Source organism: Mustelus asterias, chromosome 25 (assembly GCF_964213995.1).
Source record: "Mustelus asterias chromosome 25, sMusAst1.hap1.1, whole genome shotgun sequence".
Classification (NCBI taxonomy): domain Eukaryota; kingdom Metazoa; phylum Chordata; class Chondrichthyes; order Carcharhiniformes; family Triakidae; genus Mustelus; species Mustelus asterias.
Window position 1 is genome coordinate 22,712,518 of NC_135825.1, and position 25,769 is coordinate 22,738,286.

General features: G+C 43.3%; 1 protein-coding gene across 3 annotated transcripts in view; it reads right to left on the minus strand.

The window, feature by feature from the left end:
* The window catches only part of LOC144511865 (plexin-A2-like), a 483,337-nt gene that overhangs the window by 56,199 nt on the left and 401,369 nt on the right, over positions 1-25,769 (minus strand). For all 3 annotated transcript variants that reach the window (XM_078242266.1, XM_078242268.1, XM_078242267.1), the window contains 5 exons: positions 24,541-24,780; positions 14,701-14,844; positions 11,078-11,312; positions 7,524-7,666; positions 6,330-6,598 (listed from right to left, as the gene is read on the minus strand). In XM_078242266.1, the coding sequence (XP_078098392.1) occupies positions 6,330-6,598; positions 7,524-7,666; positions 11,078-11,312; positions 14,701-14,844; positions 24,541-24,780 (1,031 nt within the window). The remainder of the gene's footprint in view (positions 1-6,329; positions 6,599-7,523; positions 7,667-11,077; positions 11,313-14,700; positions 14,845-24,540; positions 24,781-25,769) is intronic.

Consider the following 25,769-nt stretch of genomic DNA (forward strand, 5'->3'; position numbering starts at 1 on the left):
GAATGTGCAGACTCCGCACAGACAGTGACCCAAGGCCAGAATTGAACCTAAATTCCTGGCGCTGTGAAATTAAATCTTTCAGTAACTCTGAAAGAAATATTATATTAAATATTAGTAATATCCTAAATTGCTACCTACAACCACTGTGCCACTGTGCCATTGGCGAGATAAGACAAATTATAGTGATTATTTCATCGAGGTTGGTAGCTGAAAAGCATTTATTTGAGGTTACAACACTCTGGGTGGGATTTTCCGACCACGCTCGCCCCAAAACTGGAAAATCCCACCCAAGGTCAACGGACCTTTCCATGATCCGTCCCTCGTCCGCTCGGACTCTCGTGGCGGGCGGGATGGTAAAATTCGCCCCTTTCTTTAAAAGAAATGCCAGCCCTCTCAATATCTAATATACTAATACATGTGACAATAATAAATCAAATCAAAAAATGTGTCTAGCAGATGCTGGAGTGGCTACAAGGCTGTATCAACTTTTGCTTCTGCTTAAGGATGGTGAAAGGACCATAAGACCATAAGACATAGGAGTAGAATTAGGCCACTCAATCATTCAATCATGGCTGATATTTTTCTCATCCCCATTCTTCTGCCTTTTCCCCATAACCCCTGATCCCCTTATTAATCAAGAACCTATCTCTGTCTTAAATTCACTTAATGACCTGGCCTCCACAACCTTCTGCGGCAAAGTTCCACAGATTCACCACTCTCTGGCTGAAGAAATTTCTCCTCATCTCTGTTTTAAAGGATTGTCTCTTTAGCCTGAGTTTGTGCCCTCTGGTTCTAGTTTTTCCCACTAGTGGAAACATCCTCTCCACTTCCATTCTATCTAGGCCTCACAGTATCCTGTAAGTTTCAATAAGATCCCCCCTCATCCTTCTAAACTCCAACGAGTATAAACCCAGAGTCCTCATACGACAAGCTCTTCATTCCAGGGATCATTCTTGTGAACCTCCTCTGGGTCCTTTCCAAGACCAGCACATCCCTCCTTAGATAGAGCCCAAAACTGCTCGCAATACTCCAAATGGGATCTGACCAGTGCCTTGTACAGTCTCTGAAGTACATCCCTGCTCTTGTATTCTAGCCCTCTCGACATGAATGCTAACATTGTATTTGCCTTCCTAACTGCCAACTGAACCTGCACGTTAACCTTAAGGAGACTTGACCAAGATGCTGGAGGAGTCACCAGCAGCAGAAGAGGGGGGGAATCTGGGAAAAGAGTAGCCATGGAAATTGGCTATTTTGATATTGTTGGAAAGGATTTTATTTCTCATTTTATGAAAATAATCTGTTGTATTCCCTCTGGCCTACGCAAAACAGTCAAGTTGAATTGAAATTAAATCTTTCAGTAACTCTGCAAGAAATATTATATTAAATACTAGTAATATCCTAAATTGCTACCTACAAGTGTTCTCAGGTGACATACTAATTCCTGCTTTATTCATTCTGGATCACTGCTGTTCCCTTGGTAAACACTGAAAAATATTTGACAACATTCGAAATTATTTTCACTGAATATGTCAAACTAAGGATCAAATGGGGCTTTGGGAGTTTCTATCCTATGCTGAACAGTTGGAAAGTTATTCCATCTTAGATCAATCCAGAATTCAGCTGTTCGCTACTGATAATATTTAATAGTCATCAGCTATGAATTTGGATTGAACCCAGTCAGTTGGTAACTCTACCAGTGTTGCTCCAAATACTCATTGATTGTTCCTCTTTTGGGGAGTTAGACTCCTATCAAAAAAATCCTACAGTGCAGAAGGAGACCATTCAGGCCATGAAGCCTGCACTGACAACAGTCCCATCCATGCCCTATACCCATAACCTCACGTTTTTATCCTGCTAATCAAAGAACAAACAGAATTACAGCACAGGAACAGCCCTTCAGCCCTCCAAGCCTGCACTGACCATGCTGCCCATGTGAACTAAAACCCTCTACCCTTCCGAGGACCATATCCCTCCATTCCCATCGAATTCATGTATTTGTCAAGACACCCCTTAAAAGTCACTATCGTATCTGCTTCCACTATCTCCCCCGGCAGTGAGTTCTAGGCACCCACCAGCCTCTATTTAAAAACTTGCCTCGTACATCTCCGTTAAACCTTACTCCTCGCACCTTAAACCTATGTCCTCTAGTAATTAACTCTTCCACCCTGAGGAAAAGCTTCTGACTATCCACTCTGTCCATGCCCCTCATAATCTTGTAGACTTCTATCAGGTCACCCCTTAACCTCCGTTGTTCCAGTGAGAACAAACCAACTTTCTCCAACCTCTTCTCATAGCTAATGCCCTCCATACCAGGCGACATCCTGGTAAATCTTTTCTGTACCCTCTCCAAAGCCTTCACATCATTCTGGTAGTGTGGCAACCAGAATTGAACACTATATTCCAAGGGCAGTCTAACTAAGATTCTATAAAACTGCAACGTGACTTTCGAAATTTTAAACTCAATGCCCCAGCCGATGAAGGCAAGCATGCTGTATGCCTTCTTGACTACCTTCTCCACTTGCGTTGCCACTTTGTGACCTGTACACCCAGATCCTTCTGCTTATCAATACTCTTAAGGGGTCTGCCACTTACTGTATATTTCCCATCTGTATTAGATCTTCCAAAATGCATCCCCCTGATACTAAGGGGAAAATTGGCATGGCCAATTCATCTAACCTGCACACCTTTGGACTGGGGGGAGGAAACTGGAGCACCTGGAGGAAACCCACGCAGTCACCCAGGGCTGGAATTGTACCCCTCCTGGGTACAATTGAGGCAGCAGTTCTGTGGCCTTTTACCGAGCTACAGAGTGGAGTGTTCATTGTTGGATGGGAGCTGACATGGAAGATCCAGTCCCGCAGAAGGCAAGAAATTTCATTGTCCAAGTCATCGGTGCCTTACTGCGGAACCATGCTCCTTAGTATAGGAAATCTGCATTTAAATAAAATAATCCACAAAGCATGAATAAATTGCAAGCTGGAAGTGTTTTGGCAACACTGCAACTGCTTTTCAGATAAGGCATTAAATAAAGGCTCCAGGTTGACCACCCAGGCGAACAGAAAAGATCTCTCAGCACTATTCGAAGAATAGCAGGGGATTCTCCCATGATCCTGGCCAACGTTTATACTGGGGAAAATTCAGACATGCACAAAGGTTTGCAAAACCAATAAAGTTCAAATGGCAAACATTTGTGTTAAAACCAACAGCACAAGCATTTTATAATCCTCATGCTTCATATAAAAAAATCTACATGAAGTAGAGCATTAAAAAAATTCTACAAGTTTGGCTCTTCACATTTCAAATCCCTTTATCCAGCTTCCTGCAATGCGGGATCCTCATATAAAACGTCTCTCTTTTTATTGTTAACTGAGATTCTCGAGTGGCATTAAGCTAGGAATCGCACACACAAAGTGCTTACATTTCTATTGCACTCTTCAAGGCTTTGGGATATCGCAATGCACTTCGCAGTCAATAAAAGACTTTTGAAGCATGGTCACTGTTGTAATGTTGGAAAACTAGCAGCCATTTTACACACAGCAACATCCCATAAACAACAATGAACAAATGACTAGGGTCTTCTGTTTAGGGGTAGTGCAAGTGATAAATGTTGGCCAGAACAACAGGAGAACTCCTTCACTCCTACGAATAATGCCGTCAGATCTTTTGTGTCTACCCAGGGCAGATGAGGCGCCAAAATTAATATAATTGGAAGAGCCCCATGGACTGTACAGTACTCCTTCAGTCCTACACAGGGACCAACTTGTATTGCCTGCTCCAGTCTGGGGAGTGGGACTTGAATCCATGACCTCGGACTCAGAGGTGAGCATACCAAAACACAAAGCTAAGGTTGTGTTTTTCAACAACATTTTATTTTTATTTTTCTATTTGTTGAAGAAAGTCCAATGCCAAAGGGAATTTCTAATGTGTGTGCTGGTTTGACACAAGGCTTTGAGATTACTCCAGTCTATTTGCTGCCTTTATTATCACTGCGGCGAGAGAATCTGGTGTCTGTGATTACATTGGAGAGCACATTTCCATAAGACCATACTAAGAGATTAAACTTGCTTCCAAAAGCCTTTGCATTTGTGTTCAGTTGGTCACCCTGTCACAGCATTTTGTAATTCGCCAACCACTCCTTGCCCATCTCAAACCAATACAGAATATAGTTTTAATCCTTATGTAACTTTCAATGCAACATTTCTAAATTCAATCCTGATGTTAAGAATACCAATATTCACTCATGTAGAACTCCCAGCAAAGTCTATTGCTTGAATGCATTTCCTGATTTAAACCTTATTCATGCCATTCAATTCTAGGAAAGGCAAGTCTTGCCATTAGTTTTATTTTGAGTCAAACCTTCAGACACAGTATTTCTAATGTAGCTCTTCACAATAACTCAATGATGCCTTTCATACATCTTCCAACAAAATGATTTTCAGTTAAAGTCTAGTACAGCAAAGTTAGAGAATAGTAGTGTTCTTATATCGATCTCAATTTAAAGAAACTTCCTTGATTTCCAATAAACAAAAAAATGAAGCGGAGGTGATTAAATGGAAATCCTAAGTTTTTCCCACAGCCACTGAGTAAACTATGTGTATCTGTGAAGATGCATCTGCCTCGCAGTAATAATTCAAGAGTCAAAAGCAATCTTACTTAATTTGACTTTGCTGATGTACCATATTCCTGCAATACAGCAAGCAAAACACACCGCCTTTAGAGTCTGTAAGGGCAAGTAGAGTAAATATGCTTCCACAGCTGAAGTGCCAGATTTGGCACACTGTAGCTTAAGTGATATTCAGATTTCATTACTGGAAACTGTTAAATCGTAGTATGCTTGAAATCATTAACTTCAGTTAATACACGGAGGTTAGCACGGAATGTACAATAGTTAGCCCGATCTATTAAATACTATTCCTTATGATCAGAAGAGTGCAATGTGTCAAACACAGCTATACTGACCAAATAAGGAAAGAATGACTGTAATGTTTATGAGTCTATTGTGCGAGTAGAATACTCGCAAAACATTCTCATTTATTTCAATTTGATTCACCAAACGACAAGTTACAATCACTTTCACTTTAATTGGCCAGCACGGTATGTAGCACAGATAATATACAGTTGAAGGATAATCAAAGAATACATGATATGACATTATTTGTTGCAGGAGTCAATGGATTTGTATAATGTATTGGAGATGCAGGAAATTATTATTTACCCACATAAAGCACATCAAAGTTTGATAATCACGGGAGATAAAATAGCAGACGCCATGAATCAAACTGACATTTTCCCTTGCATCTACGTAGATTAATGTAGCATGTCAGAGAATTAGCAAATTCACTAGTGTCTCCAGATTTAATGACGTCTATCTTTGACAGATTATGTCGCCAATAGACACATTGCCCTTTTGCGATGGAGTGGTACAGAAATTTCTTGTTGCCTACCTTCCTTGTTTTAATAGCTAATGTCAATGAAGCAGTTGTACTATCTTGTCAAATCATGGAAACCAGTTCTTGAGCTAAATACCATATTTTGTTTATGGCAGACAGGCATCGTTAGGTTTTCTGGACACATGTTTCAAATTGAGAAATTTAGGAAGGTGTCAATATTTTGATGTTTACTAACAAGAACATATTGAAATTGCAATTTAATTTTCTTTGACATCAATTGTTTCACTATTTTTATCTCCCTTACAACCTCAGAATCAATCCCATAATCTGTTCGAGCCACACTGAAGCTGGGCGAGTCAATCTGTTTTTCTCCCCCTCCTTTCAACGCAGGATGCCTTAACGTTTGGTGGCGAAGAACTGTTACAATCCACTGAAGTGGATGGGATTGGAATGACAAGTAGCCCTTGCAAGTTGGAGAGCAAACATGTGCTTTAGTAATCCAATTTATAGTTGGGATTTTACAAAAACAAAAGTAAATATTGATCATCAGAGGATTTGATTGTTGCTGTGAAGCTCGAGCAATATTTCCATTTTCATTCAATTTTATCTTGCCTATTTTCTACACACTAATCCATTTTTCCAGGTAGTCAGATGAGCAAGCTATGCATGTCTCACATACTTAAAGGCGCTTCAGTTTTAAAGGTTAATCAAAAGCAGTGCATGTTACTAGACACTTGCAAGTGTCAAAGTGCTTCTTACCCTCAAGCTGAGATACTGGCTGTCCAATTAATAGCTGTAAGAACTCATTTTGTGTCATACCGATTTTGCATTTGAGCTTAGGCACAGCGGAATGGGTTTCTCGACCATTATGTTAGCAGGCATAATACTATAATTTATTTAACAATCTAACCATGGGAATTTTCTCTCTATTCCACTCACCTGCGAAGCAACAGCTTGGGGTGATTCTTGCTCTCGAGGTTTTTCTCAATAAGATCAGAGAGCAGCCGCTTTAGAACGTCGGTGGCGTACTCGAGCTTGCCTTGCAGGGCGGTCATGATCAGGGATGCCACATTCCCGCGATCCCGCATTGAAAAACTCCGCTGCAATTCCAGTGTTCGAATGAAAGTCAACAAGAAAACCTTGTTGTTAATGAGCTGCCCAAAGAGTTTCAGTGCTTTCTCCACATTCTGCTGTCCATTGCCTGGCACCTAGGACATAATGGTTACAGTGGGACAATGAGTGCCAGTTCATTGTTACACCTACTCACCTACCATCCATTTCCAGAAACATTAACATTGTATTATGTACATTGGACCATTTTCAGTTTTTATCCAAATCTTTTAGGTACAAATTTATTTTGTTCTGATCTGAGAAGCAATAGGGACGATTTCATTTCCATCTATCACCAGATGGATATTGGAGATCCAGTGTACTTTGGGGGCTCTATCACTGGGATATTGATGACATGCACAGCCAGATTGGGACGACTGCTGCCACCTTCAGGCCACCACAACATTGGGGCCAACCACAGCTAGTAGGAAGATAGTACCATGGGGTGGTCATTCATGTGGTGAGTAAGTCTGCTCATCCTGCTCCACAAAAAGTAATAATCAACTGTTCAGTCAGTCCTGTAAACTGTACAGTGGTGCAGTGGTTAGCACTGCTACCTCACAGTGCCAGGGACCAGGTTCAATTCCAACCTTGTGGAGTTTGCATGTTCACCCCGTGTGTCTGTGGGTTTCCTCCGGATGCTCTGGCTTTTGCCCACACTCCAAAGATGTGCGAGTTAGGTGGATTGGCCATGCTAAATTGCCCCTTTGCATCAGAGGATTAGCGGAGTAAATACGTGGGGTTACAGGGATAGGGTCTAGGTGAGATTGTTGTCAATGTAGGCGCGATGGGCCGAAAAGCCTGCTTCTGCACTGTAGGGATTCTACTGGAAAAAAAGACCTCGATGTGCATAGACTATTGAGTCCCCTGCCTGATAGAGGTCTAGCGAAAGACTCCAGTAAAGCTGGTCCCTCAGCAGAACCGCAAGTGGTGCAACAAAGGTATTTAACTTCACTACCATCTTACTTTTGCTAGCAGGGATGGCTCATCATCAGCTGTAACATTTCTAAAATTTGGCCATACCTCCAGCTCCCGTAGGACTGGATGATCCTCAATTCCAGGAAACAAAACTCGCATTGCATATGTCCTGTAGTCAAGATATGGAATTCCAGCTCGATCCAAGTCACTGGTTAACTCATTAATGTCGGTCTGAAGTTCTGCAAAAGCTATAAGAAACAGAGCAATGGTTTATACTATTTGTTCACTGTTGCTTCAAAAAGTATCGCTGTTGAAAAAGGTCAGGAACAGTTATGGAAAAGTTCCTGTTTGGAATGTTTTTAATGAAGCAGATGGCCTAGTGGTATTATCACTGGACCATTAATCCAGAAACTCAGCTAATGTTCTGGGGACCCAGGTTCGAATCCCGCCACAGCAGATGATGGAATTTGAATTCAATAAAAAATATTTGGAATTAAGAATCTACTGATGACCATGGTACCATTGTTGATTGTTGGAAAAACCCATCTGGTTCTCTAATGTCCTTTAGGGAAGGCAATCTGCTGTCCTTACCTGGTCTGGCCTACGTGAGACTCCAGAGCCACAGCAATGTGGGTTGACTCCCAATTGCCCTCTGAAGTGGCCGAGCAAGTCATTCAGTTCAAGGGCAACTAGGAATGGGCCATAAATGCTGGCCAGCCAGCGATGCCCATGTCCCATGAAAGAGTAAAAAAAAGTATCCACTTCACTTGAGAGAATACACATTTAGGGTGCGATCTTAGTGGCCATTCACACCCCGCCGCCCCTGCAAGCGAGGAAGAAGAATTTGTCCATCAGTCAAATCTCCGTTCACTGCAGTGGGACCAGGGACTCCCGTTGGCGTGAATGGCTGGAAAATTCCATCCTTAGTGCCTGTAAACTGCAAATATAACGTATTTTTGCTTTTCGGTAAATTGTTGGCATTGCAAGCTGCCCACCATTTCGCTCCGTGGGTTCGAGGTGCTATTCCAGCAGGAGGTGAGAGAACCTGTGGGATACACTCTGTTGAGGCGCATGAATCTCAATTGTCGACAGGCTAAAGTACAGACTCAGTCTTTGGGATAGAAACCCACAATACAGCCACTAAAGTTAAAAAGTCAGCCCTAAGGTACAGGAATCAAATTTAACAAATAGTTAAACACGGCAGCCTCTTAGTATTTTGGACTTGGACACAATCAAGGGACGATATCTTGGAATAATAAGCAATAGCATCTCAATGCTGTAGTTCCAATTTAATGTCACCGTGGGGCCTTGTTTGCAGTGATTGCTTGCCCAGTATGTTGCAGGAAGAAAAGAAGCCAAATCTTTGGATATTCCTCTGACGATCAGCAGACCGTCATTATAGCTGCAAACATTATTCAAGTAAATCTATCAGACTTGGTGCGCTTTTTTCTCATCACTCACTAGTGTATCGTACTGCTTGATGAGATAAAGCTGGCATCTTCCTAGTTGGAGAACTGGATTTCTTTGTGGCTCATCTACATTTTTAAAAATTCATTCATGGGACATGGGCATTGTTGGCTAGCCAGCGTTTACTGTCCATTCCTAATTGCCCTTGGCTAGGCTACTTCGGAGGGCAGTTGAGAGTCACACGTAGGCCAGACCAGGTAAGAACGGCAGATTGCCTTCCCTAAAGGACATTAGTGAACTAGATGGGGGTTTTTCCAACGATCAGCAATGGTTTCATGGTAATTAGTGTTATGATGTAACCAATGGTAACATGCTGTGAGCTGACCCAGTAGACTATGTAACCAATGGCAAAATGATGTGGTGGTCAGCTGACCCAGTATAAATAAAAAGCAGATGGGAATTGTGGGGGGCTTTTATGGCCCAGAGTGTGGCCCCATGTGTTGGAGTAATGAAGCTTCCTTATTAAACCTTTTTCTTTGATTTGCTTTCTGAAGTTAATTATTTTATTGCTTGCAACTGAAGTATCCCTACTGCCGGAAGAACAATCAGTAGATTTTTAATTCCAAATATTTTTAATTGAATTCAAATTCTACCATCTGCTGTGGCGGGATTTGACCCTGGGTCCCCAGAACATTAACTAGTCCAGTGATCATATCACTCGGCCATCGCCTTCCATTCATTGATGCATTGACTCTGGTCTGTGTTTTCATCTAATTCTTTTTGCATTGCACAAAGCTTTGATTTTCTACTCCACTCGGCATTAACCTCCCCTAAGACAATTAGGGATGGCCAAGAAAGGCAGACCTTGTCGGTGAAAACAAGATTGAATTAGATTGAAAGGAGATTCCGTACGCCAATGTGTGCTACCCAGAAAATGCTGATGTTTCTGAGAACAATTGAGGCTAAGGTGTTGTGATTGATCAGCAAAAACACTCAAGTCCCAACTACAAATTGAGGCTGGATTATTGTGTGCAGTAACCTGAGTGTCACATTTTCACACACTGAACAATCAGGAGTGTACCAAAGTTGCTGATTCCCTTAACATAAGGACATTAGTGTTTATCTGTAATTTTTATATAGGGCCTGGTCTTTTACTATAACCCATTTTCAGCAAGTAAATTCCCTTTGAAGCAAATTACTTTTACAGTGCTAGGTATTACACGAATAATGCATCACAGTCCCACAGCAAAGCAATTTTGCGTTCTCATATTGGAATCTGACTCGAACAGCTGCTACACGGTACACGGTTGCCCACAAAGAACAATCAAAGTTAAACTACTAGTCTCTTAATAGTTGGTATCAGGCACGTGCGACTTCAGCTAACCCCTCTGAAACTACTTGAAATTTATGGTGCATTGCTGATGTTGAACTCTGCCCCCTTCAGGAATGCAACCCTACTTAGGTGGTCTTCAAAACTTGCCATAAATATCAACATCTTGCAACTCTACTACTGAATATCTGGCCCTCTGAATGTCTATACAAAATGGGCGGCACGGTGGCCCAGTGGTTAGCACTGCTGCCACTCAGCGCTAGGGACCTGGGTTCAATTCCAACCTCGGGTCACTGCCTGTGTGGAGTTTGCACGTTCCCCGTGTCTGCGTGGGTTTCCTCCGGGTGCTCCGGTTTCCTCCCACAATCCAAAGATGTGCGAGTTAGGTTGATTGGCCTTGCTAAATTAACCCGAGTGTCAGTGGGATTAGCAGGGTAAATATGAGGGGTTACGGGAATAGGGCCTGGGTGGGATTGTGGTCGGTGCAGACTTGATGGGCCGAATGGCCTCCTTCTGTAGGGATTCTATGAACAAATCGCTTAAACTCTATGAAAAACACTTTTAGTCGGAAGATTTCCACATTACTGGGTACTTGAAAACACTTGCTGACCCAGCACAGATAGGAGAACTGGTGATAAATTATTGTAGTTCCACCTCCTGACACTCCCCTTGACTGTCAATTCCTGCAAGAATGTGGCAAAAATTTACGCTTAGAATTGGCAATCTAAACACAGCTTCCCTCCTTCAATCCCTTGGAACCTGTCTGATAAATCGCAGGTATGTACAAGTGTCAGTTCATGTAAGGAATTCAACACCTAGTTCTCCAAAAGGGAATCCTAAACTCCGCCCACACTAGGTACTAGTCCAAACCAATTTAGTAAAATATCACTCGCTTCAATAAAACCCTCAGCCTGGTTCTTACCTTCTTTGCATTCCAAAGCGACGCGCGATTCGAGGTTGTCCATCTGCATCTGCAATCGTTTCAAGGTCAGGTCGTTCTCCCTTGATTTCCGTTTGTAGGCAATCAGGACAATGATTACTATGACCAGCAAAAGACCACCGCCTGCCGCGATGCTGATGATAGCTGGGAGGGTGAGCAGGCTGTCAGATATGACGTGGACCATACCAGGGGAGAACTGCAGTCCACCCACCTGGACCTGTTTGAACAAGACAAAACGCGCAACAACTAACAAGTGAACGGTAATTGTTAACTGAAGTTAATGGAAAGGAAAATTCAGCCGAGTGTAAAAATGGATGGTGAATTCAATAATCCCCTTCACGGAAATCCACCCAGTTGCGGAAGTTTTTTTTGAATTTTATTTCCAGGCGAGCGACTTCTGTGAGGGGCTAAGGAACACTCTCCCAATTTGACATTCAATGACAGCACCAAACAGCTCCTGTACCAATACCGGCCAGGGGAAAAGTACAACCCCCACTACTCTGTTCCAACAATAGATACACTGTCTGTGTGGAGTTTGCAGGTTCTCCCCGTGTCTGTGTGGGTTTCCTCTGGGTGCTCCGGTTGCCTCCCACACTCCAGAGATGTGCAGATTAGGTTGACCGGCCATGATAAACTGCTCCTTAGTGTCAGGGGGATTAGCAGGGCAAAATACGTGGGGTAACGTGGATAAAGCCTGGTTGGGATTGTTCTTGGTGCAGGCTTGATGGGCTGAATGGCCTCCTTCTGTGCTGTGGGGATTCTATGATGCTATGATATTAGCTTTAGCCTCAGAAAAGTAGAAGTGCGAAGAGTGCAAATTATTTCTCCCCTTTCCCTAACCTCCAAATCAAGTTTTTTTAAAAAAGAATTGGGCACGCAGCAATTAAGAGAAAGGGATCTCGGTAGCACAGTGGCTAGCACTGCTGCATCACAGTGCCAGGGACTAGGGTTCAATTCCCAGCTTGGGTCACTGTCTGCGTGGAGTTTACACGTTCTCCCTGTGTCTATGTGGGTTTCCTCCGGGTGCTCCGGTTTCCTCCCACAGTCTGAAAGATGTGCTGGTTCGGTGCATTGACCCAAACAGGCGCCGGAGTGTGGTGACTCGGGGAATTTCACAGTAACTTCATTGCCGTGTTAATGTAAGCCTTACTTCTGATAAGTAAAAGTAAAGTTTATTTTACTTTATAAGATCTTCATAACCCGAGAGGGGAGACTTGTTGAGTTAATTCTATTTTAGGAGAAAATTAGTCTTCCCAATATTTTCAAACTTTGATTTTCCCCTTCAAATGACAGAAATTGCTCATGCAACTTTTTAAGATGGGTTAAAACTAATGTGCCAGTCACATCTGAGTTTTGTGCCAACTGGCCCAAGAATTTGATCAAACTGGAAATCCACAGGTTTTTCTGCAGTGTACGGAATGGTCCAAGATTGGACACAGATTTATGATAAGAAAACTAAGATACATAGGCAATGCATACAGAAAATATTTAACAAAAAAGACTGCATAAAATTATGTAGATAGCCAAGAGGATTTTTTAAAAATGTTCATTCTTGGCATTTAAAATTATTTCCAGTGATTAAATTTCATAACAATACAGAAATATCTCACAGGGAGCACAGACAGACAAGCTGGCTGGATTGACATGTTTTCTCCAACAGGCTATGTTGGCCACCATAAGGCATGAGCCCGGATTTTCACCAAGACAGACCCTTCATTTCTAAGTTTTGTCCCCAAATCCTGCATTTCCCATCTTCACAAGGGCGGATGGACGTGGGGAGAGTAGTGGAGTCAGGCCGGGGTTTCCGCATACGTGGCTCACGATGGAAGCCAGCCAACCAAATCACCAGCTGCCTCCACTGAAATGGAATTTTGGTTGGTCAGAAGTGTGAAACCTAGAGTGCACAGATTAGACCAGGGGAGAAGAGGTCTGAACTTGTTGGATTCTTTTGGATAGCTAGAGCACCCCTTTGGGAGAGATAACACACTACGTGGGATTGATAAATGTGAAAACGATTATGCACTTGTTACAAACTCATGGGAACTGTCCACCTGTCAAAGAACTGTCCAGTTGTCAAAGGAGCATCTAAGGATACTATGTGAGTTGGCATGCAAGGGGTAAGTGCAAAGGATGGTGGGGACATGAGTTGGCACTAAGTTGGCATAGAGTGGCTGAAGGGCCATGGGGTTTGCCTCTGTGTTTAAATACACATACTGGGATTGGGGATATGAGGGGCTATGGGGTTTGGCATAGGTTGGGATGGGTGGGACACAGGATGTGTGTGTATGGGAGGAGGGGGTAAGGATTTTTTTTGCTATACTTTTATTTAGTTAAACACAGTGCCGGAACACAATGGCAGACATTCTGCCCAGCCCGTTTCCAGATTCGGCAGCCTCAAAACTCATGGCAAGTCACACACCCCAACTCTTATCTCAGACGGGCGGCACGGTAGCACAGTGGTTAGCACTGCTGTTTCACAGCTCCAGGGACCTGCGTTCGATTCCCGGCTTGGGTCACTGTCTGTGTGGAGTTTGCACATTCTCCTCGTGTCTGCGTGGGTTTCCTCCGGGTGCTCGGGTTTCCTCCCACAGTCCAAAGATGTGCGGGTTAGGTTGATTGGCCATGCTAAAAATTGCCCTTTGTGTCCTGAGATGCATAGGTTAGAAGGATTAGTGGATAAATATGTAGGGATGTGGGGGAACGGCCTGGGTGGGATTGTGGTCGGTGCAGACTCGATGGGCCGAATGGCCTCTTTCTGTACTGTAAAGTTTCTATGATTCTATGATTCTACCGCAACCAGGGATAGGGATATGGGGTAGGGTCTGGGTGGGATTGTGGTCGGTGCAGACTCGATGGGCCAAATGGCCTCTTTCTGCTCTGTAGGGTTTCTATGACTCTATGAACCACCCACCCCCTCCCAAACGGGAAATTCGACCGGCAGGCAGACATTTTTTAAAGGTCAGGTTTGCCAATCGGGAAATCTCCTGACTCCGTACACCTGACCGGGATTTGAAAATCTGGGGCCGCCTGAAATGCAAAACCTGGTAACGCAATTCACTGTTGAATCCAAACTCTGCTAACTGATTTTACAGTAGGAAGTAGGCGCGATGCAGGGCATAAACTCCAAGTTCACCATATGGCTGCACTCTCCTGGCGTATAGCATTGGGGTGGCACAGTGGTTAGCACTTCTGCCTCACAGGCCCAGGGTTCAATTCCAGCCTTGGTCCACTGTCTGTGTGGAGTCTGCACATTCTCCCCGTGTCTGCGTAGGTTTCCTCCGGGTGCTCTGGTTTCCTACCACAGTCCAGTGATGTGTGGGCTAGGTGGATTGGCCATGATAACTTGCCCCTTAGCATCAGGGGGATTACGGCGATCAGGCCTGGATGGGATTATTGTCAGTGCAGCCTCGATGGCCTCCTTCTGCATTGTAGGGTTGCTATGAGTCTATGATTTCTGAGCTAGAAAGTTTATTTTTGCTCTACTGCTTCACTTTCTTATTGAAGGGGCACTGGTTATGATTTTCAGCACGTGTGTAGATAGGGTACAGAATGAGACTGGGTACAGAAAAAAAATCATTTACTGTACATGAGCTCAAATTACTCACCAGGACTCTGAGCTGTCCACTTAAATTTGGAGGCTCACAGAGTAACTGCGTCTCGGAAACTGTGACGGCGCACGGTGTGTCACCGATCAATACCGTATAGTTCAGCTTGGCACCACCAGCGGCAGGAGGCAACAAGTTCCGGCCCTGTCAATAGACAAAATAAATGTTTGGTATTCTGTCTTCAGCACAAAAAAAGAGACATACAATAAAGTCTAATTTAAATCAGAATACAGACAAGCAGTGCTAGCAGATTACCGACAATATAAATAGTCTTTAGAGTGAAGTTATACTCTCAAATACAGTCACCAAGATCTAAGATCACTAAACAGACACTCGGATAATCATGATCTGATGGGACATAGATTAACAAATGGGAAATCATATTTAACGAACCTGTCGGGAGTTTTCTTTGAACTGGTTACGAACAGAATTGGAAAAGGAGAGTTTGTGGACATAGTATACTTGGATTTTCAGAAGGCTTTTGATAAAGTCCCCCACAGGAGGTTGGCTAGTGTGACCTTAGTATACCTTTACCATCTCTGCAGCTCTCGCAGCTTCAATGTTTCTCAGCTTACAACCGTAGCTAATTTCGTTACAGGACCAGTTTGTCTGTAGGAATCTTTATATTGCTGCTTAAATGGGGTTTGTTTATTTTTACTGTTATGTTTATGAGTCTGCATTGTTCGGGGGAAAAACTGGTTGGCGGGTTTGGTGACAGGAGTTCTTTCGTTTTCAGTTTGAGCTGCTGTTTAGCTTGAGTTTTAGATGAGGTATCAAGCTGAAAAGATGTCTCCCTCTCTCTCCTGGTTTTGGAAATTCTGCTGGTTAGCTGAAAGCAAGGTCTTGCCTTTCTGAAGGGGGGAATCTGCTATTGGTGGTTTGCCTAGAGACCCTGGTGTTTTGGGAAGCTGTTCTGACCTCAAACTGCTCTGAATCTATCCAGGGAACTACAGACTTCATCCAAAGGTCTCAATTTCAGTATCACATGATCTATGCTGTATTAAACCTGTTTGAAGGATTTGGTTTATGGGATTGGTTTGATTGGGACAGCTCCTGCATTCATTAAGGGTTATACCATATCATGACTGTTTCTAGTTTGTAATTGATAAAAGTTATTGCTAATTTCTTACTGCACATGTTAACTATATTCTTAAATCAACTTTGTTTGATGAAAGCTTCCTAGTGGGTCATTTGAATCATACCTGAAGTGAAACCTATCATGCTTATCCTCGCCAAATTCAAACGTATGATCCAGGCAGGCTCCATAAAACACTTGAGCTTCTGACCTGAACCATAACACAAGCAAAATTAAAGCATATGTGATAGGAAATTATTTATGGGTATGAATTAAGCATTGGCTAACGGGCAAAAATCAGGGTACAAATAAATGGGTCATTGCAAGACTGACGAGTGGGGTCAGTACTTGGGTCCCAGCTGTTCACAATATATATTGATGATTTGGATGTGGGGACCAAATGCGATATTTCCAAGTTTGCAGATGACACAAAGCTCGGTGGGAATGTGTGTTGTGAGGAAGATGCAAAATGGCTTCAAGAGGATTAGGTCAAATTTAAGGGAATGGGCAAGAACATGGCAGGTTAAACATAATGTGGAAAAATGTGAAGTTATCTATGTTGGTAGGAGGAACAGCTGTGTCGAGTATTTCTTAAATGTATACATATACAAAGGGACCTGGGTGTCCTCATCAATAAGTCACCGAGTGCCAGCAACCAATTAGGAATGCAAGCAAAGTCCTGCTTCAATTGTATAGAACCATGGTTAGACCGCAGCTGGAGTACAGTGTGCAATTTCCCAGACCTTAGGAAGGATATTATTACCATACAGATGGTGCAATGAAGGTTTACTAGGCTTGTTCCGATGATGGCGGGGCTGTATTGTGAAGAGAGATTGGGGAAACTCTGCCTGTATTCTCTTAGAGTTTCGAAGAATGAGGTGTGATCTCATTGAAACCTACAAATTATTTAAAGGGGCAGCATGGTGGCACAGCGGTTAGCATTGTTACCTCACAGTGCCAGGGACCCAGCCTTGGATAACCCAGTGTCTGCATGGGTTTCTCCCGGGTGCACCGGTTTCCTCCCACAGTCCAAAGATAGGAAGGTTAGGTGGATTGGCCATGCTAAAATTGCCCCCGAGTGTCCAAAGATGTAGCTTCGCTGGATTAGCCAAGGTAAATGAATGGGGTTTTTGAGGGGTGCTGAGGGGAGGGGGGGGGGGGGGGGTGGTTTGGGTAAGATGCTCTTTCAGCGAGTCAATGCAAACTTGATGGGCCGAACGGCCTCTTTCTGCACTATTGTGATTCTATGGTTCTATGGATAGACTGGGTAGATGCAGGTAAGATGTCTAGAACTAGGAGACACAATTTCAAAATAAGAACGAAGCCACTTTGGACCAAGATGAGAAGAATTTGTCTTACGCAGAGGAATATTTGGAATTCTCTACCCCAGAGGGGAGTGGAAGCTCAGACATCAAGTATGTTTAAAGTAGAGACTGATAGATTTCCAAATACCAATGAGATAAAGGGACATGATAAGTGTGGGGGAAAAGGCATTGAAGTGGATGATCAGCCATGATTATTTTGAATGGCGGAGCAGGCTCGATGGGCTGAATGGTCCTTTTCTTATGTCTAGCATGTTAATAACTTTGAAAAACTTTTAAGCCTAATTTTATTCGTAATATAACTTGCTTCACTTTTGTAAACTATACTAATGAAATGCCATTAACCTCTTGAATACTGAACTAGAATTACTGTCATCAAGTCATAAAATATAACCAGATATGGAAAAAACTCTCACCTAAAGATAAATCGACTCTTTGGGAAGAAAGATTTTATTTCCCATGAAGCTAATTATTAAAATTCCATAGTTTGTCAATTCACAGGACAACGTTCACATCGGGATGTGGCACAGTAGCAGAATGGCACAGTGGTTAGCACTGCTGCCTGACAGCGCCAGGGACCCGGGTTCGATTCCAGCCTCGGGTCACAGTCTGTGTGGTGTGTGCACGTTCTCCTGGTGTCTGCGTGGGTTTCCTCCGGGTGTTCAGATTTCCTCCCACAGTCTAAAAGACGTGCTGGTTAGGTGGATTGACCATGCTAAATTGCCCCTTAGTGTCAGGAGGACTAGCAAGGTAAATACGTGGTGTTACGGGGATAGGCTTGGGTGGGGTTGTTGTCGGTGCAGGCTTGATGGGCCAAATAGCTTCCTTGTGCACTGTAGGGATTCTATAATCATGCTTGTACTCAACTCAATATTACATTTTAATCAACGTTACATTTCTCTGCCTTGTAATCCATGGACAGATTCCAGTTAATTGCTGTCATCTCTTTGGCTTAATCATAACTGGACCAATGATCAACCTTTAATTAATGCCGATGTTACAATTCGGTTATTAGAGAAAAAGGATATTTGAATGTGTCTCTATCAAAAGGTTAGAAATATGATTTGAAAGAGAGTTTGCTGCTTTAGCCTGCAACCCTATTTGACCTAGTTCTCTGCTTCCTGTGAGCACTGGTCTGAGAATCTGCTGCTTCCCCATCCATGAACAGAGCTCCTTGCTGGGACACAGGCAAGGATTACTTTTCACCTTCTCCCACAGCTGTTAAGATTACAGAATGAAATTATGTAAAATTTCATAAAAGTGCGAACTTTACCACAAACATTTCATGACAACTACTTTTTGATAATAATCATTTCTGTAATATTGAAGAAAAATGCATTTCATTATACTCAGACGATATTCAAACATCATGTGGTGAAATCACTGAAAGGTTACACCATAAAACATTATGTTGTCACATTGCTATGCACCTTGTCAATTCAGAACAAGGAGACACCTTAAAAATCCAATCACTTCAATTTTAAGCTCTACAAAGCCCGAAATGTGTGCAATGATTTGAATAAAATCGTAAATAAAATGTCTCTCCAGTTAGTTAAGTGGATGCATGCAATAGGTGGGCAGTATCAGGCTTCAAAACCCATAACCTGGTGGCACAGTGGTTAGCACTGCTGCCTCTCGGCTCCAGGGACCCGGGTTCAATTCTCGGCTTGGGTCACTGCCTGTGCGGAATCTGCATGTTCTCCCCGTGTCTGCGTGGGTTTCCTCCGGGTGCTCCGGTTTCCTCCCACAGTCCGAAAGACATGCTGGTTAGGTGCATTGGCCATGCTAAATTCTCCCTCAGTGTACCTGAACAGGCGCCAGAGTGTGACGACTAGGGGATTCTCACCAGTAGCTTCCTTGCAATGTTATAAACTTCAAACTTAAAGGTTCGGGTTTGAGTCTTTGCTGTACCAAGGAAGTTTATCTCATTTTGGAAATTAAGAATGCAAAAGTATTAGGATGCACCAATAAAATGACTTAAAAATAATCACAGACTTGACTTTCCTCCAATGTCGAAGCCAGTCTCAGGGAATTTGGGGAGGGGGCGCAGTGACTGGGACAGGGGGGTTGGTCAGGGTCATTATTTTTCACTATTAAGTTTGGTTGGCATAGCTAGCAATTTTCCCAATCTTTTTTTCTCCTGACCTTTAACACTGCTCCATTGTTCAATAATTGCTGCTCGGCTATTAGCAAGGAACTGAGGAACCAGAATTCACCGTCAGCCTCATGAAACTGGACAAGGTTAAATAGCATAGATTATAAGGTTAGATTACTCATCGAGTTTCATTAGATTATTTTGCTGATTTAAGGGGAAATTTCAGGGAGCGTCTTCTCGAAAGTTTAACATGTTGTTATTCACCTCCCACAGAAGATTAATTAAATTGGGTACTGTTACGAATATACGTGTTTTATTTATGAATCCTGCAATATAAGGAGTTCTTTTCAACTGTTTGATATTCATGCAAGAAACTCAGGCATCTATGGATAGCACAATGGCACAGTGGTTAGCACTGCTGCCTCACAGTGCCAGGGACCTGGGTTCAATTCCCGGTTTAGGTCACTGTCTGTGCGGAGTCTGCACATTCTCCCCGTGTCTACGTGGGCTCTCTCTGGATGCTCCAGTTTCCTCCCACAGTCTGAAAAACGTGCATTGGCCATGCTGAACTCTCTCTCAGTGTACCCGAACAGGCGTGCGAGTGTGGCAACCAGGGGCTTTTCACAGTAACCTCATTACAGTGTTCATGTAAGCTTACTTGTGACACTAATAAATAAACTTTAAACCACGCTTAACTCTGTTGCATGAACTGCGAGCATTGGGAGAAATTCCATTAAGCACGGGACTTGAGTGAAGCATGATGCTCGAGATGCAGCTCGGAACAGTGCCGAGAACACAAGAGTACACCAGAAAGTTCAACATCAGTCCAAAGGTATACTTTTCTTGTTCTACATTTGCACCTGTGCTTAAAGTAAAAGTTTATTTATAAAGTTTATTTATTAGTCACAAGTAAGGCTTACATTAACACTGCAATGAAGTTACTGTGAAATTCCCCTAGTCGCCACACTCCGGTGCCTGTTTGAGTCAATGCACCTAACCAGCACATCTTTCGGACTGTGGGAGGAAACTGGAGCACCCAGAGGAAACCCACGCAGAAACGGGGAGAATGTGCAAACTCCACACAGACAGTGACCCAAGCCTGGAATCGAACCGTGTCCCTGATGCTGTGAGGCAGCAGTGCTAGCCACTGTGCCGCCCCTCAAGGATGATGGAATACATTCAATGACTCCACGGGCCTGGAGGAAGGACCAGAACATTTTCTGACCTGCACTCTTCATGAGAGAGCCCGCATGTCGGGAGTGTGGATCATAGAATTTGCCCATCTACATTCTGTAGCTTTGGTTTCCTCGTGTATTATGTATTATGGCAACAATCCATAGTGGTTATAATTTCGCCTCAGGGTTTGAGGCGATTATGAACCACTAATAAATTGCTTTTGTTTTAAGATGCCATATGAATGGGATGCTAAGCTGACACACATCTGATGATTTGCCACAATCATAATTCAAGCTGATTTTTGTTTATTTACAAATATCTCAAGTCTTTAGCCAATTAATATGGCATGTATAAGACAGCAAAAAATTAAAATTAAATTTAATTGCCCACACAACATTCTCTTTTTATGGCTACACGCTAATAAATCATCAATAAGGTGCAAAATTAATCTCTGAATTCCATCCAGGTATAGATTATTTCCGAGAACACCCAGCCAATGGATCTTTGGTTAAAAGACAGCTTCAAGCATAATGCACGATATCACTATCCTGCCAAGATTATGAAATGATTAAAGGCTCTGTGCACAAAGCTGTCAGCCCCGCTCAGTCGACAGCACACTCACGCCCGTGGGTTCAAGTTCAACCCTTGGAATTGAGCACCAAGCCTGGGCCAACACACCAGTGCAGTACTGAGGGAGTGTTGCACTGCCGAAGGTGCCGACTTGTGGATCGGGGTGTTAACGGAAGCTCCAACTGTCCTCTCAGGTAGATGTCAAAAGATTCCGCCTGCACTATTTGAAAGATAGGGGACTTCTCCCAGGTCTTGGCCAAAGTTTATCCCTCATCCAAGATACTGAAGCCTTCAGCATAGCAGGTGAAATGAAATATAAAGAGGCATCTTTCGGCAGCACGATGGCACAGTGGTTAGCACTGCTGCTTCACAGCGTCAAGGAACCAGGTTCAATTCCGGCCTTGGGTGACTGTCTGTGTAGAGTTTGCACATTCTACCCGTCTGCATGGGTTTCCTCCAGGTGCTCCAGTTTCCTCCCACAATGCAAAGATGTGTGGGTTAGGTTGATTGGCCACGCTAAATTGCCCCTCAGTGTCAGAGGGATTAGCAGGGTGAATATATGCAGTTACAGGGATAGTGCATGGACAAGATTGTCTGTACAGACTTGATGGGCCGAATGACTCCTTCTGCACTGTAAGGATTCTATGATTCTGTTCTGCTGTGATCTTGCTTCACAGTTGTGGAGGTTTGTTTCTGTAACAAAATATCCTATTTTTAACCCAATTACAGTACGAATTGTGCTGATGTAGCACCTGGAATGTAAATATCCAAATGTGCTGCACAGGAGTAGGAGAAAACAGTATTACACTGAGCTACAAAGGGGATAATGGAAAGTAGGGGATAATGATAATCAAAGACTTGGTCACAGAAGCAGGTTGTAAGGAGGGTCTTTGAGGAGCAAAGCTCTAGTTAAAGAGAGATGGGAAGGTGTAGGGAGGGAATCCCACTATTGGTGGGGCAATTAAAACTAGAGGAGCAGAGATATCTGGGAGGTTTGTGGAACTGGAGAAGATTAGGAGAGATAGGGAGGAATGGGGTCACGATGGGATTTGAGAACAAAGATGAGACTTTTACAATCAAGATGTTATTTGACCAGGAGCCAATGTCGGTCAGAGTGTGAAGGGGCTAACAAGAGATGATTCAAAGCACGGAGAACAATTTAATACACCTAGCTCTGATGTTTCTGCTGTTCCAAAAGTAGCTGGTTACTTCGCTGCAAGAATAAAATGTTATAACTTATTAAATCTCACCAAATATGACTTTCATGAGGAAGTTGCAGGTTTACTTGTGATGCACCATCAATCGAGCAAAGACTAGTTTGTATGCAAGAACAAATAGGCTTTTATTAGCAAAAGACTTGGAGCACACCCATGCCGGTGAACTGGTCCAGACTGAGGCAGGGGGGTGGGGAGCAGTTGCCTTTATACCTGGACCCGGGGGGGGGGGGGGGGGGGGGGGGGGGAGAGTCTCGGGTAGGGCCGGCAGGGATGTGTCCAGGCATGTCACATATACAGTCAATAAGCTAACAGTGGTTTACCACAACTTGGCTCTCAAATTTCCAGAGAAAAACCAAACAAAAACAGAGAAATAGCCGTTCGCAAACTTGCCTCTGGTCACAAAAAAAAACATTTTCAAATCTGCCCAGCGGATTCCGGCTGCGGTATTGTTTGGAACCAGTTGAACACAGTTTAAACAGCAGGAATTGTTGAGGTACCACGTGTCTGGTCATGATAGTATCACCCTGCCACATGATAACACCCACTTATCTCAGTTAATTTATCTTAACCCCGACTGTAAAAATAAACACCGGAACCTTCAAGTCATCAATTACAGTTAGAAAAAAAATTGCTGTTGGAGATGAAGAGGTTCCCACTTTTACAAGTGTTTCTGATAAACAAATACTTAATTTTTCTTAAAAGAATCATAATTTTTCCAATTAGAGCTCCTTTCCTTTTTGCAAAAGGGTCAGAGTTATCCTTTTCTCCCCCCCACAACTCACAAGATTTAAATGTTTTGAAAATAGCCTGCAGTACAGGAGAGGAATCCCCATTCAGTTCCTCACCACCCCCTCGACCCCCTGTGCTACTGCTGTCATTCCAACTGGAGCTATCTGCTTTAATCCTATTTCCCTGCCTTATTCGTTCTACACATATTAATCCAAATCCCCTTTATATAATGTTATGATCTCTTTTTCAAATAGACGCTGGCAGTAAAGCATTGCATGCTCTAATAACTCGGGTTAAAAAAATCCCCCCCCCCCTGCAATCTGTGATAATCCTGAATTTATTCTCTTATTTTTTCAATTTGCCAAAAAAAAAGGAGCAATTTTTCACTATTTATCTACTCTTCTGCTCCTTTGAACCAACTAATCAAAAGTAGGTCGTCTTTCATTGTACACAAATCAGATCATTTCCATCCCAGCATTTTGTTAACTTCCCCTCCCCCAAAACAATCTTTATTTATTTTCAAAAGTTATCTCCTTCCCAAAATTCCTCCTTGCTTTGGGTCTCCCAACCTCAATGTCCATTTTCCACAAGCTAGTTGTAGTAAATTGTGCAATTTGCCAAAATATGACAAGGAACAAAAAAACCTCCACATGTATAATGGGATCATCATTAAAAAGCCGGATTTGCGTATTTTGGATGATGCCGTTTGCAGTTTTGCATCTATTATCTGGTATAGTAACATAGCTATGTTACTGGACTAGTAACTCAGAGGCCAGGGTGAATAACTTGAATTCAAATAAGATTTTGAATTCAGTTTTAGGAAAATAAACTGGCGATGAAATTCAGGATCATGGAATTATCAGATCGTTATTAAACACCCTTCAGTGTCCTCACTCAGCCCAGTCCATAGAGATATACAGCACTGAAGCAGGCCCTTCAGCCCAACTCGTCCATGCTGACCAGAACTGAACTAGTCCCATTTATCTGCGTTTGGCCCATCTCCCTCTAAACCTTCCCCATCCACGTATCTGTCCAAATATATTTTAAATGTTGCAATTGTACGCACCTCTGCCACCTTCACTGGCAGCTCATTCCACATATGCACCACCCTCTGTGTGGAAGAGTTGCCCCTCAGGTCCCTTTTAAATCTTTCCCTTTTCACCCTCATTCCTTCTAGTTTTGGACACCACCTATCCTGAGGGAAAGACCTTGGCTCTTCACCTTATCTACGCTCTTCACGATTTTATAAATCTCTCTCAGGTCTCCTCTCATCCTCCTGTGCTCCGGGGAAAAAAGTCCCAGCCTCTCATAATTCAAACCTTCCAGTCGCGGTAACATCCTTGTACACCTGGAGTTCCATATAATCGTGGTGACTCTTAACTGCATACTGAAGTTGCCCAGCAAAGCAGTCAGTTGTATGAAGCATGACAACCATACCGCCTTCCCAGGGCAACTAGGGATGGGTAAGAAATGCAGACCTGGTCATCGACACCTACATCTGAAGGAGGAAAATAAAAGTGTCTAGGTCAACCTATCATCATCAAAGCCTGTCATCTGAGAACCATTGCAGCACTGGGGAAAATCATTATGTGAAATTGTCAGTGGAGGGGTTAAGGGTATAGTACTGCATTCCAACTTACGGATCTTAGCACATACTTTCAGTATAATGGGGGAGCCTGGCTTCTGTTCCAGCATGCCTGTTGTGCTCAGGGGTTCAAAGGTCGGGTTGGGGTAGAAGATGAAATTTGTATCATTGTAGATAAGCAGCGTCTGCACGTTGTCAAAGACAAAACCGAACTCATCCGGCCGTTCCACAGTGTCTATTCCAGGTCGGTATTCGTGTGTAAGGGCTGGGGCACGGCATGTCATGGTGGTCGAATTCAACACTTCACACACCTGGCGCAGAGAGAAAGGAAAAAAAACAACGTTCAACTTTTAAAACGCTTTCAAAATCTGGAGTATTCTACTTTGTATGACCTGGGCTTTCCATGAATGTGCAAGTCTGAATGTCACGAGAGGTGCTGAGAAAAATACTCTGGGAACCATTCAGAACCATGTGAAAATTAATCAACCTTAGAGCCATAGAGCTTCAGGAGCTTGATCATGAGAATCTAACATTGAAAGTGTATTGGAAATAACATTTACTAATTAACTGTACAGCAACACTTATGGAGTATGATTAAAAAATATACTGGCTACAAACCAGAGGGTCATATATTGTGGGGATGCCCTCTGCAAGTTTTCTTGGTGTAGGATTTCTTGCAGTACAAGGGCACCAATGAGCACATCATGCAATGAGCTACATTTATTTATTAGTGTCACAAGTAGGCTTACATTAACACTGCAGTGAAGTTGGTATGAAAATCGCCACACTCAAGCTCCCGTCCCAGTACACTTAGGGAGAATTTAGCATGGCCAATCCACCTAACTAGCACATCTTTCGGACTGTGGGAGGAAACTGGAGCACCCGGAGGAAACTGACTCAGACACGTGGAGAACGTGCAGACTCTGCACGGACAGTGACGTAAGCCGGGAATTGAATCCAGGTCCCTGGCGCTGTGAGGCACTGTGTTTACAGGGGAGATGTAACCCAATAAACTGAGTTGGGGCAAGATTTTAAGCATGGCCTGGTCCAGAAGCGGACAGGTGCTAAAAATAGCATCACCAGCCAACTGGTCTGAACTGTTTCTCTTTCTTCTGGGAGGGGAAGTGGCTCTCATCAGAACATGCCACCCACCTCCTCTCCCCACCATCCTCTAACCTACGCTAGGTCCCTTAATCAGGCACTGAGTGTCTTTGAACGAGCATCTTCCTTCTCCCTCCCAAGAGCCCACAAGCAAACACATCAGGGTTTGCTTGCTTGTTATACTCCAGGCATTTCCCTG